Source organism: Chelon labrosus (assembly GCF_963514085.1).
Source record: "Chelon labrosus genome assembly, chromosome: 6".
Lineage (NCBI taxonomy): Eukaryota > Metazoa > Chordata > Actinopteri > Mugiliformes > Mugilidae > Chelon > Chelon labrosus.
Window position 1 is genome coordinate 23,560,331 of NC_140342.1, and position 16,227 is coordinate 23,576,557.

Below are 16,227 nucleotides of genomic sequence, written 5' to 3' on the forward strand. Positions count from 1 at the left end.
AACGCAATCTAAATGGATGCATTTGCAAATACATTATTCATGTTCATCCAGTAAGCGCTAATATATTTTTACCTGCTGCCATGTTTAACTCATTACTCAGACATTTTATTTTATTTTTTTTTCCCTTTGCCTCCAGACTGGGTGAATAAAATGAGGTACGCTGGATGATATTTCTAAGATGGTAATGTACATTCAGACTGCGAGTCCTGAAGGGCACTAATGATTCCTCCTGCACCAAAATGGCCATTACTGCAGCGGTATATGTTTCTCTAGGGGTGGGCAAATTGGGGAAAACGGCAGGTGTCAGTTTGTGGAGAAACGTGTAATTTTCTCTTGACAGGCAAGAGTTTAAAATGGCATCTGCACGACAAACCTTATCCGCATCAACTTCATACAGCAACTTTTGTTCAAGGGGCTCAAATGTGGAGGGAATGCCTCTCGGCTAAACCTTTGTCAAGCTGTAAATATGGACAGAAAAATAAACTGAGTAGCTTAACAGAATGCTTCAGCTGCCACAGACGTAGGGCTAAACAGGGCGAACATTATGTTACTGTCAGTGTCGTATCTCGGCAAAACACGCCTGACTTGGTTTCATGCATGAGGGGGGGAAAGCAGCAAATGGGACAAGAGACAAGTTTGGGGGGGGGGGGGGGGGGGGGAGACTATGCTGAAAACGTAAACTGCAAATGAAAAGGAAGAAGGAATGAGGAAGCCTGCTGAGCAGAGAATGGCTTCATTCTTGCTGCAAGATTACAAAATGAGACCCTCAGTGTTGTCAGGATGGAAAGGGTTTGTAATGGAGAGGAGCATCTGTAACAGTAAATGAGAAACTTATCTTGAGATGATGATTTGTGTGGGTGGGGAGCTATAGAAAAAAAAACATCCAGTAGCTTCATAACATAGAAACAGATATGAAAAATGTTTAAGTTATATGATGAAATATAAATTTGTAATGCTGTGTAAAATATATAGTATCGGCAATGACCTCAGTCCAGTTGTTTCCTCACAGGGAGGCGTTGTAGAGTCTTATGGCCTGAGGTACAAATGACCTCCTCAAGCTGTCCATGGAGCAGGACAGAGACTGCAGCCTGTCACTGAACGAGTTTCTCTGCATGACTATGGTGTCCTGTAGAGGGTGGTGGACATTGTTCATGACGGACTGGAGTTTGTTCAAGGTCCTTGCATCTGCCACTGATGTCAGGGACTCCAGCTCTGCCCCCCTACCACAGAGCCCCCCTCTGTATCGGTTCATCCAGCCGCGATGTTCCCTTCTTAGTGGTTCCACCCCAGCACACCACAGCATAGAAGACGACACTGGCAAAGATGGTCTGGTAGAACATGTCCAGCAGCTTCCAGCAGATATTAAATGACCTTAGCCTCCTGAGGGAATGGAGTCGGCTCTGACCGATCTTGTATACTGAGTCTGTTAGCCGACCGGTCCAGTTTGTGATCCAGATGTAGAACCAGGAACTTATAGGTCTGAACCACCTCTACATACTCCCTGTTGATGGTTACAGGCTGCAGGTGTAGACCTGGACCTCTGGAAATCCACTACCATCTCCTTGGTTTTAGCTGTATTGATCAGAAGGTGGTTTACTTCGCACCATGAGACAAAGTTGTTCAGGAGATTCTTGTACTCCTGCTCCCGTCCATCCCTGATACACCCCAGAATTGTAGTGTCATCTAAACTTCTGCATATGACATGACTCTGTGTTGTAACTGAAATCTGAGGTGCACAGGGTGAATAGGACAGAGCACAGTCCCCTGTGGTGCTCCAGATTGTGAACTGTTCCCCAACCTGACACACTGAGGTCTCCCAGGGAGATAGTCTGCTATCCAGGTTGTGAGTCCACTCCCATCTCTATTGGCTTGTCTCTCAACAACAGGGGCTAGATGGTGTTGAATGTGCTGGAAAAGTCAAAATGGTTTCATTAGCTTAATAAACAATTTAGCCTAATTTAGACTTTTGGTTTCTGGGGGAGGAGTTAATGGATGTGATGCACGTCGTCTGCAGCTGTCTACCCGTTTCACCAGGAACTATGCATCCTCACTGTATATGCAGGCTGCAGTGCAGGCTCGGACGACATCACAGCTGACCTTTTGTTGCCAGTAGTCGTTTCTTGAGTGTTTTTCGGGTGTTTCTGTACCTAAAGGCTTTGCACAGCCTGGCATGCAGGGGCAGCAAGTTGAAAGAAGCCGATACCAACAGACTGAACAAACTCAGACGTCTGGCCGGTGGTAAGGACTGAAGCTGGACTCTGACTGTAGAGCCAGAACGGAGGATGTTTTCTAAGCTACAGGCCATCTCGGACAACATCTCCCACCTACTCTCCACTACCTGTGGAACATCAGACTTGACAATTTCTCCCTCAGTGTGAAATAAACTAAGTGCAATAATCTTTTCTGTTCAATAGAGTGCATCTATTAAGTTATGTATTATTGTGTGTGTATATTGTCTTGTTTATATTTAAACTGTGGCTTAATTGTGACGAACCCAATTTCCCACAAGGATTGAAATATATTTCTGATTCTGAGATACGTATGTAGTTGAGGACAAACAAGATGCAGAATCAACTCGCCAGTTCTTTGGCTTTTCCCAAAGAGCCTCATAGGTCACTAATTATGCCATCTCTTACTGTTTCCTGACAAAGCCTAGACCCTCCTTCCTGAGTCTGAGTTGAACAAAAATATCACAGCGGTCCTCATCTTGCAGTTGAGTCAGATGTCCACTACAGGATAGATATTAAAACAATGAGAAATGTGAACTATTGCACACAATGAGCATAATCCAGCTGAAACTGTGTGCCAGCATTAAATCATTTATTCTGTTCACTCACTTGCTTTCAGAGACACTCAGTGACGCTGATCTTAATCTTTAAATTACTTTTAAGAGGAAATGTGATACAGCTGGATTATTCATCAGGATTACTGCAGCAGCAGTAAACGCTGGCTATTTAAAATCACTTGAATGTCTTTTGTGAGTTATCAGCTGTATTCATATCCGAGTTTCTTTCTCCGTGCTGAATGAAGGATCTTAAATCTTGTTAAATGATATTTGATAATGGATTATTTCCTGCTGGAATTTCTGCCGTGTTTTTAATGTTGCTGCCCACATCGACATTGGCTCCATCATTTCAAACACGACTTGTTGTTTTGCTACCACCATGCTCTAAACTTGTCACCTGATGTTTACCCCACGTGGGGCAAGGTTGTGCAGAAATGGTGGATTTATTCCAACAAGTCTGTTCTGATTGAGGCATTTTGATGCTAATCAAGCTACTCCTATTATAATGTAGAGTAGTGGTGTCCGTGTTGACGTAGCAGGTGTTTCAGTTGGAGCCAAAGGGGTAGACTGGCTGCTCAGGCTGCAAAAGCGAAAAATATTAGACCCTTGTATTTGTAAATGTGTGCTTCGTTTATGCATCCTGCAAACTTTCAGGAGAAAATTAAGGTTTGCTGCCTAGCTATGTAGGCAAAGCTACTCATCCAGTTTTATTGTGTGCTGCAGAACTACTTAATTCAAGAACTACTTACCATCAAGTCCACACTGAGAGGACTCTGATGGAGTACCTGCTATCGGTGTTAAGTTGTTTGGTGAAATCTCATCTGAGCTTCATGGTGTCACAGAGGGACAGTGGTGTGTGCTGGTAAACAGCTGCTGTCAATCATCCATTTCTCTTTCACTCTGTGCACATTAGATGGATTAACACATGGAGGCATTTCCTTCATTTCCAGGTGTTAACATCGGAACGTGTTTACATCACAACCCTGTCTGTATCTCAGATTATCTTTGTGTCTCATTCTCATCAACCCTCTGCTCCACAATCCACCTGTCGGATCGAAGCGGATTAGCGTTTTGAAAACACATCAGCTGCCTCTGTGTGCAGTGAAGGAGGTGACAGACGGCCACAGTTTTATGGAGTGTCAGCTGCTGTCGGTGTTAAAAGCTTCGCTGTTCGAGACGCATTAAGAGGGGGGTCCCAGCAGGCGGTGTGCAGCAGGGAGGAGGAGGGAAGTTTTTAAGTGGATGTAAAGGTTTGAGTGAACCACACATGACAGGGGCCTCAAAGTCTTTGTGTCTGTTTTGTTTCGATAAACTGAATGTTTAGTGGCTTGACTGTAGCTCAGACGGTAACAAAGGCTACTAATGTTCAGGGGAAAAACTATGTTGCATAAGACTGCTGAGTCAGCTGTTATAGCTTCAGATACAGTCAGTTTTAATTAAAACTAACTGCAGAAGTGTATGTGGGGATCTCTAAGGCCTCACGTCAAGCTAAATATTAAAATGTTCTTTTGAACTTGATTGAGTCGGAAGTTGCTCTGCGAACGCTTTGGTGCTTAAAGATTACACAAATCAGGCGTAACATTATGACCACCATCCTAATATTGTGTAGGTCTCCCTTGTGCCTCCAAAACGTCAGAGAATGGACATGGGCCTTCTGAGGGTGTCCTGTGGTGTCTGGCAACACAGTGGTGTTAGTGGGGGGTCCTTTGAGAGGAGGGGCCTCCGTGGATCATCCCACAGATACTTGATCAGTTTGGGATCTAGTGAATTTGGAGGCCAGGTCAACACCTTGTGCTGCTCTTAATTTTTTTTTGTTTTTGTGTGTGTCTGTGTCAGGCTGCATCCTGCTGGGGATGGCTGCTGCCATCAAGGAGTGTCATTGCTATGGGGTGGGGGTGCCTGGTCTGGTCTAGGTGGGTGCTACATGTCTAAGTAACATCCACATGAATGAATGCCAGCTCCAAAAGTTTCCCAGCAGAACACTGAATTGTCACAAGATGGTGAATGTTATTTACTTCTACTCTCAGTGGTTTTAATGTTGTGGCTGATCGGTGTATAATACTTAAGATTAACATTAAAACTTTGATGCCATTTATGGTATGCACTTTTTTTCAGTAGTTGTCAGTGTTGGTGGGGATTAGAGTCCATCCAGAGTCCCTCAACCAAGGACTGATGTTGACGACGGTTAATCTTTACACCATTGACAATCATTCATTTGTGTCAGAGTTGTATCCATTCACTACATTTTCTTTCGCTCTATTTTCCCACCATCTGAGGGAAATATCTCGTCATTTAGCTGCTACATGTTCACCAGAACAGATGCTAACGGTGTCGTCTGCTTAATCTCCGTGTCGGCTAATCACCAAAAGGTAAAGTTGTCAGCACGCCGGCTTAATGAGCTGAAAGTCGCTGCAGATTCAGGTGATGGTTTCCACATTGTCATTTGGAACATTTTTATTATCAACAATACCGATTACAGCTTTAAGGTTTGATTTAGATCCAAGACCAAGCTCACAATTTTGAAAATTTTTGTCAAATGATTGGAAATGGAAACCTGTTGTTCACGGAGCAATTGGTGCACACTGCATCTTCAGACCACAGATCTCACACACTTCAAGAAGAGGGGTTCAAAGGAAAATAATATAAAATATCCTTGGACATTCTGTGGGTGATCTTGTAAAATGCAGGTAAAACCTCCCAAAGGAAATAAAAGTCACATCCCGCCAATTTGGATTTCCTCTCCATCCCTCCCTGGGCAGAAACCCAACCACAAGAAGACACCGCTTCACATTTCTTCCTGCCGATACACGATAAAATACTGACACCTCCATTACTTTCAACATGACAAAGTGACACTTAGCCAGAGATTGTTACAAAGACATTATTCAACATTTACATTTTAGATTATTTACAGATGCAGAAACGAGTATATCAACACGTTTTAAAGTCCAACATCGCTGCCCGTTTTCGGTGTGTATTTACAATTTCCAGTAAAGCGACAGAAAGAAAACACTGAACTGTTCATGTTCGCCTTCCACATGCTGTAGAGCCTCATCTGCCAGAGAAGTGTCCGAGTGGCTCTTAAGTGCACTGCAAAGCCCTGAGGTGTGTCAGGACACTCCCGTCCACCCAGGCTAGGCTGGGCTCCGGGAAACCGTCGGGTCATCGGGCGTCCGCTTAAATGAAATACTCCTTTGGGTTTTCAGTGGCGAGGTTCTGGGAGTCGGCCTGGTTGTTGAAAGGAAAGTCTGGGCTGTCCTCCTGCTTGACTCCCTTTACTTCCTGGTTCCGGTACGTGTCCTTCCTCTGGTATAGAAATCTGGCGGTTATCGCCAGGGCAGTCAAAACCACGAAGATGACGACGGCAATAACACCTGCAAGGTAGAGGGATTTCAAGATTTAAGATTCGTCTGATCAAATTTCATTCTGTATGAACGATTCAAATATATCAAGCCACTGCTCCAATATCTGCACAAACTCTTTCCCCTGAAGTACAGTAATGTTTCACGTTCAAGGACATTAAACGCCATTTTAAATCTTTTGAATCTCTTCTGTTCGGTTTAGCGCATGTGGGAATACGAGAGCAGGTTTCATCTAATTGGAATTTCTGAATCCGTCTGAAATCTATTTAAAACCACTTTACACTGTAAAGAGAGTGTGCTTTGATAAGATAAAAGCAAAAAAAAAATCAGCAAATTTCTGCCGAGGTTTAATTGGGGGAGCCACCCTTTGTGTACTGGACAGTTTAATGGCCAGTTGTAAATGGCTTCTCTCTGGGCCTCACCTCTCTCCTATCGGCACAATTATAGATTGAACCTCTTTTCAGTCTTCACTTTGAATCAATCTGTGCCGGCAGAGCAGCAAAGTTTTAAATGAACTCCTGCCTGGCACATCACTTTACTTCAGTAAAGTTCAACACCCGTCCTTGGCTTTGTTCTCCAGAGTAAACCTTTTGTAAATGTCCTTTAAAATGGCACAAATGTCTTAATATATATATATTTTTTTTCTAGATGAAAGGCAGTATGATTTAAGAATGAGTTTCCAAAACGGCGAGAGATGGTGAAAAAGTTGAGTACCTCCGATCAGAGCAGAGTCGGTCCTCATGGCATTGACTAAAGGTTGACCTGAACCCACTGAACCAGACTGGTCTACAGCAGAGAAGGTGGAGAGAAGGGAGGAAAAAGAGTAGGTAGCAAAAGAGGAGAAGCAGAAATTGTAAATAGGCATTGACGGAGAACAATGACAGAATATGTGGGAACAAGATCAGAAAGGGAATACTGCATTAGCTCTCCAAAGCTGGATGAGAACAAACTTAGAGGAAGGAAATCCCAAGAGAATCTATTTGTGTCCCAAATTAATCATCACGCTCTCAATAGCCTCCCAAAGATGAGGAACACAGTGTACGCCGTGTGATCAATGAGCCATTTGAGCTGGAAAAGTGGCTTTCCGTCACTTCACACATCAACACTGACAGACGATGGAAATATTATGTGCTGTAATGGCTTTGCAAATAAATCTCTCCCAAGTGGTACAACTGGTCCAGCTGTAATAAGAAGCAAAGATGGCAGCTGGTCTGAATGAGTGTCATGCTACATAATGAGGATTTTTAGATTGAAGTTAAACCTGAGATACTTTAATGCACATCTGTTGTTTCTGTCATCTACAGTGAATGGAGCTTCTACATGGCCTTCAGCCTTTTAACGCGCCAAATTAAATGTTGAATCAAAGTCCTGTCTTTTAATTGTGTTGTTCCAGGTATAAGATTACATTCAGGCAAAGGTTTCTCCATCTCTTACCTGACAGGTGGTGCGTGTTCTCGGCCGCGTAGGGATTGGCTGAAGCTGCAGAGCCGCAGTTGGACCAGACTAAAGGTCCGGTGATGACGACGGGGCTGGAGTCCGGGTGGAGCAGGGCAGCTTTCAGAGGGCTGATGGTGTTGAACTGAACCACCGAGAGACAGCCGGTAAAACCCAGAGACGCCAACCTGGCCAGGTCTGGATCCAAGTCATCAGACTCTGGAGAGAAAGAGTTGAACATTTATCAATGTTACAGCAACTTTGTATAATCTGGTGTTTGCCCTTGAGGCCTAACTCTGTCCAATCCTAGTCCTCATAGTACCACATCACCCAATAGACCACTTTAACGTATAATAGGAGGTAGAGCCTTCAGCTATCAGGCCCCTCTCCTGTGGAACCAGCTCAACAATTGGATTTAGGAGGCAGACACCCTCTCTCTACTTTTAAAGTTAGGCTTAAGACTTTATTTTTTTTGATAAAGCTTATAGTTATGGGCTAGCTTCAGGTCTAGGCTGATGGGGGACTTCCCATGATGCACAGAACACCTTTCCTCTAATTTCTTCTCCCTTACTACTCATGCTAAACAGTAGTAGTAGCACAATGCATGTTATTAGCTGTGTGTCCCTCTCCCATCTGCGGGCGGCTGTGGCTCAGTAGGTAGAGCGGGTTGTCCACGAACCAGAGGGTTAGCGGTTCGATCCCCGGAATGTGCCACATGCCGAAGTGTCCTTGAGCAAGACACTGAACCCCCAGTTGCTCCCAGTGCGTGGCACTGGTGTGTGAACGTGTGTGTGCTTGTGTGAGCGAATGGGTAGATGTGTCTATGACTGTAAAGCGCTTTGAGTACCAATAGGTAGAAAAGCGCTATATAAAAGCAAGGCCATTTACCATTTACCATCTCCCTTTACGTCCCCTCCTCCACATCTTCTTGCGAGTGTCTGTGGGCTGGACTACTTATTTGTGGTAATGACCTCACAAAAGCACAGACTGTTCCCACAAGGACAGAAAGTAAGGAGAAGGAGCGAGAACATATGGAACATGTGGCTCCAAACTGGGCTTTTGTCAAAAGCACAAAAAGACGTCCCAGAATGAACAGAGGAGTAGACTAACAAGAGGAGAGTGGCTGGAGTATCAGAAACTCGGGAAATTTTTCAGAAAACACTGCCTTCCTGTTCACCTTAAACCCAGTAACACACTGACACAGAAACTTGTTCAGCCCAAAGACAAAACACCCTGGAAAAAACAGAGCAGTGTAGTTCATGCTGTGCAGTCCAGTGAGAAATTTACAGACTTGCACAATGGGGGAAACAAATCAACCCATCCACAAACCCATGTCTCAACACAGAGCCAGCTAACAACCCACTTCTCCTCCTGGGTATCCAGCCGAATGGTGGCAAGAAACCAAAGGCCTAAAGCTCAATCAACTGGAAAATGTCTTAGCCAAAGGACTGACCTAATCATTAAGAACAATTTGACTAACACAGAGGCGGAACAACTAAGGTCAAAGGTACTGACTGCCCACGACTAAAGCGCTTCCTTGCAACCTCACTGTTGAATAATGGAAGGCAATGGTGTCACTTCAGAGACACTTCCATCTTACTGGCCGAGAAAGATGTACAGTAGTTCTAATTAAGGTTGATTACTCACTCCAAATGGACCAATCTTCTCTGTGACAACCCCACATTAGACAGTGAGGCGAGAGCCCACCAACACAAACGACAAAAAAATGATAAATTACCTGCAACAACTAGAAACGGAAAAAGGTCAATTGTGCAACCGGTTGTAGCCTGGGGAGGCCACCACCTTCATTTATATTTATAGGCTCTCAAAGATACACAAGGAAGAAGCCCCACTCATGACATGTAACATTGCTAAGCACCTAGCCACGGTCCTGTTAGTGGGTAAAGCTCCACACGACATCCCAAACTGTCAAGACGACCAATCAAAATGGATAAAACCATTGTGTGCCATGTCACCTCACTCTTTACAGGTATTCCTGCCCCAGAAGCGAAAGGAAAAGACTACTATAGGACAACACTGTGGCCAATAAACCAACCTCATCCCAAACCATATCATTGTTTTATTTGACTTTTACCTGACTACCACCTATTTCCAATTTAACAGGGGGTTCTACAGGCAGAGGTATGCCTGTGTCATGGCATCACCTATAATGGCCAATCTCTATTTTATAGCCATGAGAAAGTAGAGCCCAGGCTTTTGTCGAAACCACAAAAAGAAACCTAGAACAGACAGAGGAGACCAAAACGTCCCATATGTGGCGTTGGCTGCAAGCAGGCCTTTCTTTGTCTTCCGCATGAAGCATACGAAGCCCAACCAACATTCGGCGCCATCAATAACTGCCTGGTACTCTGCTTTGAAGTCTGAATCCATCAATCCGCTAGACAGATGCACACTCTCCACCTATTTCTGTCCATTTTATTGATCTCAATCCCTTCATCATTCACCCCCGCTCCTTCACAGCGGCGTAAACAGCAGCTGTGAAAGCCGACATTACGGCTGTAAGCAGCTGCATCAGTGTCAGTGTTCGGATGACTGAGAGGTGACCGTGGCTTTTACCGGGACACATCTGCATGCTGATGGGAGCAGCAGGAAACATTACTGCAGCTGGTGAGGTCCTCTCAGCTGATCCATCACCCCTCTACCCCCCCTGCTCTCAGCCTCTATGTATTCCTCCTGGGTCCATTAGTTAGGGCTGATGGATGACGGGGCAGGAGGGGAGCGACAGAAAATTCACTTTCCTGCTGCTTTTCTGATCATAATCTGACTCTCTGCCCTCTCTCGTTTGACAGAGGGTTGACATGCTGACATGATGGGGTTGAAACACTGAAACATTCTGCTTTATAATGTAGAATTTAGCTTTTAGAAATGTAGTTGATTTAATAGTAAGTAAAATTGTTAATATGAAGACTTGCAGTTGAATGCAAAATGAATCGTTTCCTTATATAATATAACTCGATAGTACTACAGTCAAGCTGGTATGAATAGATTGCCTCTTATCTGTGTGCTGTGACGGCAGCCTCTCAGACCCTGATGCTATTCACAGCTTATAGCTCAGTCCGTCTTTGATGGAGTCGGTCAGAACATAAATAAGTCAAGGCACACTCAATTACGGTTGTCACTTTAACCCTTATACTGCTCCCCATCTAGGAATTACACAGTTAAGTGGATAAATCGTGGCTCTAGATCTACTGAATGGAAAGGTGACGAGGAAGAGCCGGTATGTGATGATGGTAGCTGGAGTCTTACTAAATAAAAGTCTCAAATGTAATGAGGCAATAAACCATTTGGGGGCAAAAAAAAATGAGGATTTGGACTGAAACCTAATTATGCATCATCTTGCTTTAATACACCGTCTCCCACTACAAAAAAAAATACAAGTAGCTTTGTAACTTAGTTCATGAGATATAAGCCGGAGGTACTCTCTTAAGCCCCTGGCTATTTTTTTTTCCACCTAGAAAATATAGGGGGAAACAAAGATGTCCTCCAATTCAGTCGGTAAGAGCTGAAACTCTGTAGGACAAAACTGAACAACCTTGGGCTCAATGAATAAGAGGCACTTGGAAACGTTTTGAAATGCAGCGAGTGTCTCTTTATAACCAAAATAGAGTGACATTTGAAACACTAAAAAATTGATGGACCGAATAAACTCAGTATAATAACCCCCCTCTGAATAAAAATGCATCATGTAACCGCTTCAATCAGACTAACATGATCTATGTTTCAGATTGAGAGGGGGTGATGTGGACCTTTGATAATCCGTAACAATAAAGGAATTGACAATCAAACACTTTAGTTGTTTCTCTATCGGGTTAGAATAAATCCATTCTTTTTGTGCAGGTTTGAACAATGCGGGATTAACATCAGGCGACGTCTGGGACAGGAACATGAAAATAGGAAAACGAGTTGTTGAAACATGGTTGAAAAGATGGATGAAGCTGGACTTGATATGGGACACCACATTGTAAAAGAGGGTCCATGTTGATCATCTTCTATTGAATGAATTCAGTTTTGTCAAGAAAACTGGGGAAACATCTTCTGTCACACGATGTTGTACAGCTGACGGAACTAAACTGTATCTGATCAGACTATTTTAGCATCTATAAACGGTTTAGTTGAAACCTTTGAAAGACATTTGCACACTGTAAACATAACCAGCGACAATGATATTATTCTCAACCACAACTTGAACACATCTGACGCAACAGGAATGAAGCACAACTGATGCTTCACCCATTCTAAATCATGGTGGTACAGGGTGGCCTCTTCAGATGTTTTAACGAATACATGCCGGTGCCTGCACAGTTGAAAGGGAAATGCTGTTTTACAACCTGGACCTTATTTCTGGCATAAAATATGATCGTTTACTCACCCATATAACCTTGGTGACATTTTTTTGTCATTCGAACGACATTTACATCTGCATATATCCATATAGTGGGAGTGAATGGGGCACCCAAACGCAGCCTCTAAATAACGCATTATCTGCCGCGAAACTCATTAATTTCACCAATATTTTGTTATGATAGTTTTATTCCCCGTTGAGTCCAGAGTTACCTGTTATCATCATCCGGGGTCTGTAGATTGACCTACTAACCTCTGACCTGGATGATGTCATCTCCGAGCGCCCGTTTATCTGTAATTTGCTACTGCTAGTTTTTTGCAACATGGCTGAATATTTTTCTGATTCTGAGGTTGTGGACGACGACTTTTGTTTTTTGATGGACGTCTTCCCCTTTAAGACGAGGGAATCTGTTTTCACAAAAAGAAACTGGATTAAGAATAAACTGACCTTTTGAGCTAAGGTATGACGTCTGGTGTGGCTTTAAGAACTGACTGAAAAACGGACAGCTGTAGGGAACACAAGATGTATCTGCCCACAGGATTGTGCTAGGTACACTTGGAACGGAGGCTCTCAAAGGTCTTTACTATCGAAGTACTTCCATTTTTTTACATTTTGCCTCAATTGAACACTCTGCATGATGAAGTGATATTTTCATATTAGTCCTAACAGCATTTACTCCTGTAGATTCTCCCTAATAAATCCCCTGCCGAGTGTCAGATGAGGCCAAACGTCTCTGAGTTGTTATTCAAATATGTGTCTGAGAGCTCGCAAACCAAAAAGGCCTTCTCTCCGCTTTTACCGCCTCCCCACTTACCGTGCAATCTACCCAACCCCAGCGACTTGATGGCGTTGAAGTCTCTGTCAGATGTCAGGTTGAAGTCTTCTCTGGCATTTTGATCAATCTGAAAGGGAGGGAGAAATGTTTTAATTAGTCTGGGTGAAACGAAATATTTAAACCAACGGACTAATCACATTTTCAAAACTTTTGTTATTAACCAGCTGTTACCTTGATGTCAAAAACTGCCTGGACACAACAGGTCAGCTTTGCCTTTGTTTCATATCAGTGGGAGAAATAAGTGACAGTACTCCAGGGTGAAATTCTCCACTGGAGTTCATTTTAACGAGGGCTGCTCAACAGACTGCACCATGGGACGGTGAAGCTAGTTGGATCCAAAATGGAGATTTTCCAACGAAACTTTGTAGCACAAAACCTTTTTTATGTTCAGCTACCTTTAGAGTCATTTCTGACGCTGAGCGGTGACATGTAAAGATCAGGAGCTGCAGATTAAAGTAGCCGCAAACAAAAGCCTCTAATAAATGGGGTTTATAAAGGAACGTTAAAGTGGGTGGAAGATGCCCCAAAACATCCCGTTGATCCATGAATGTCAAACCTCCATCCATCCATTTCAAAACTAGTTGAATCGCCTTAGATGTGCAGACCAAAACTACCATCACTAAAGCGTCTACAATCATTAGGCTTCCTCCCACCGTCCAAAGACATGCTCCTTAGGTTCATTGGTGATTCTAAATGGTCTTGTCTGTCTCTCTGTGTTAGCCCTGTGATAGACTGGAGACCTGTCCAGGGTGGACCCCGCCTCTCGCCCAGTGACAGCTGGGATAGGCTGCAGCCCCCACAGATTAAAAGTCAGATTAGCATCGACTCTAGAGGCTCCTCACGGATCAAGACCCTGCAGTGATGCTCGCATACACAGCCGAATACCTGGTTATTGCACCACGTCATCAGGTCTTTTGGCTGTTAATTTTGTTGTAATTTAATAAATTGCAGCCAGGTTTAGGAAATATGTACCAAGTAACCACAATATAGTCCCGGGTTTGAATCCATGGGCCGACTGGGGCCTTTCTGTGTGGAGTTTGCATGTTCTCCCTGTGTCTGCGTGGGTTCTCTCCAGGTACTCCAGCTTCCTCCCACCATCCAAAGACATGCTGGTTAGGTTCATTGATGATTCTAAATTGGCCGTAGGTGTGAGTGTGAATGGTTGTCTGTCTCTCTGTGTTAACCCTGAGATAGACTGGAGACCTGTCCAGGGTGTGCCCCGCCTCTCGCCCAATGACAGCTGGGATAGGCTCCAGCAGACCCCGCGGCCCTTCACAGGAACAAGCAGTTACAGAAAATGAATGAATGAACCAGAATATAACTCAAACAAGTATTTTCTGGAATTTGACACCGAGCCACAACGATTGAAACTAATCTAGGACCCACTTGGGTTTTTGAAAATTGATTCATATCAAAATGCTGGCATGGTCGAAGCTCTAAACCAGGGAGGGCAGTAAAACGCCCCCTTTTAACCTGGTACTCGGTTGGGTTGGATGCAGTTTGCTGGAAATATATTTCCACCACATAAAAATGTATTTCTACAGTAAAAAACGCTACAAACGGCAGAACAAGCAGCTTCATTTGTCGTACAGTAATATGATTTATTTTACAATTGCTTAACACATATAATAACCTGGAGTAGTTTTACTCTGTCTATACAGAAAAGACTCTCGATTAGGTTCAAATCACAGAAAAAAAAACTCCTTGACTTATTTAATATCAAACATCAGAGTTTGAGGAATAATGATGGAAATATCTAATGGATTGTTGTCGGGGAACCTTAACACTGGCCTCTGATAATGCCACAGACACAAAGACACAGCAGCCCGGAGTTATTCAGGCTACGATGAGTCATTTTTCAACAGGACACCTGCTCAGATGACAGGATACGATGGTATCTACTTGTTAGAGCAGTGTAGAGGCCGTGGGGAAACGGCTGGGTGAAACTCTGGTCTAAGTTCACCTGATGGTCCCTGGAGCATGTTGCTAACAATGTAATGATTCAAGGTGATGGAGACCAAAGGGATGAGATGCAGCTCATATTTCACTAGAAACCACACACGGTGAATCCAGACAGGGTCACCTTCTATTTCATCTCAGGGTGTTAGTCATGGAGACGTTCAGGCTGAAGTTTACCTCGTACATCATTTGAGGCCGTTGTTAGATTCAGATATGATCAGGTCGCTTCATATTTCATCTGGACTTGTTTTTTAATCTGTAGTTTGTTCCCGCTTTGCTGTGAGCACTGAGGCTTTATTATTATTGCGTCGCTGAGAGGAGCAAGGCTCTGATTAAAATGACACACTTGATCTTCCACGTGTCATCTTGTGGTGACAATCAGCAACTCATTATCTCATGAGTGGGAAAACAAATCGCTTTCAACGTCCACCGCTGTCACGTTTGTGTGAAACGTCTAAAGTGTTGACAGAAGTGGCTAATCACCATGTTTCCACTAGTGCTGAAGGAACGGACTGCACAGCTGTGTTAAACCACAAATGACCATATTCACTATAGAACTTGAATATGTCAAAGTGAAGACCATCGGCTTTGAGGGTATTTTACATTCAAATTGTATGAAAGGTGTAGGAATTATAACCATTTATATGTGCAGTCCCATATTTTCAGGGGCTCAAAAGTGATTCTACACTTTTAAACTGGATGTTTTCTGCTACAGAGACTCAACACATTAACCCTATATACTGCTATAACTTCAGTATGTTTTCATAAACAGCTAAAATAACAAATGCCAGTGTCCAGACATGCTGTAAACATCGATCAGCCACAACATTATGACCACTGACGGGAGAAGTAAAGAACATTGACCGTCTTGTGATAATTCAGTGTTCTGCTGGGAAACTTTTGGACCTGGCATGCATTGATGTGGATGTTACTTAGACATGTAGCACCCACCTAGACCAGACCAGGCACCCCCACCCCATAGCAATGACACTCCTTGATGGCAGGAGCCATCCCCAGCAGGATGCAGTCTGACACAGACACACACACAAAAACACTTTAGGAACAACTAAAAAAAAAACAAAAAAAACCCAAAAAACATGAAGAACAGCACAAGGTGTTGACCTGGCCTCCAAGTTCACTAGATCCCAAACTGATCAAGTATCTATGGGATGATCCACAGAGGCCCCTCTTTCCCTCAAAGGCCCCCCACTAACAACATTCTGTTACCAGACACCACAGGACACTCTCAGAAGGCCCATGTCCATTCTCTGATAAGGAAGACCTACACAATATTAGGAAGGTGGTCATAATGTTATGCCTGATCAGTGTACATGGAACTTGCTGTATGACAAGATTTCGAGGTTGCACAAAATGAGTTAAAGTGCTTGTCTGAAAGTTTCAAATCCACTTTACGGGACACGTCCACTGCACACTGGGAAAACCAGTCTGGTAGAAACTGCCTGAAATAAGGCCATATGGGAAATTCTGT

The 16,227-nt window shown here is 43.6% G+C and overlaps 1 protein-coding gene across 1 annotated transcript in view; it reads right to left on the minus strand.

The window, feature by feature from the left end:
* Nucleotides 1-5,962: 5,962 nt before the first annotated feature.
* The window catches only part of LOC311489283 (contactin-associated protein-like 4), a gene marked incomplete at both ends in the record, with an annotated part of 110,523 nt that continues 100,258 nt past the window's right edge, over nucleotides 5,963-16,227 (minus strand). Inside the window, 4 exons of the mRNA XM_084546295.1 lie at nucleotides 5,963-6,159; nucleotides 6,862-6,933; nucleotides 7,582-7,800; nucleotides 12,759-12,846. Coding sequence (XP_084402421.1) covers nucleotides 5,963-6,159; nucleotides 6,862-6,933; nucleotides 7,582-7,800; nucleotides 12,759-12,846 — 576 coding nt within the window. The remainder of the gene's footprint in view (nucleotides 6,160-6,861; nucleotides 6,934-7,581; nucleotides 7,801-12,758; nucleotides 12,847-16,227) is intronic.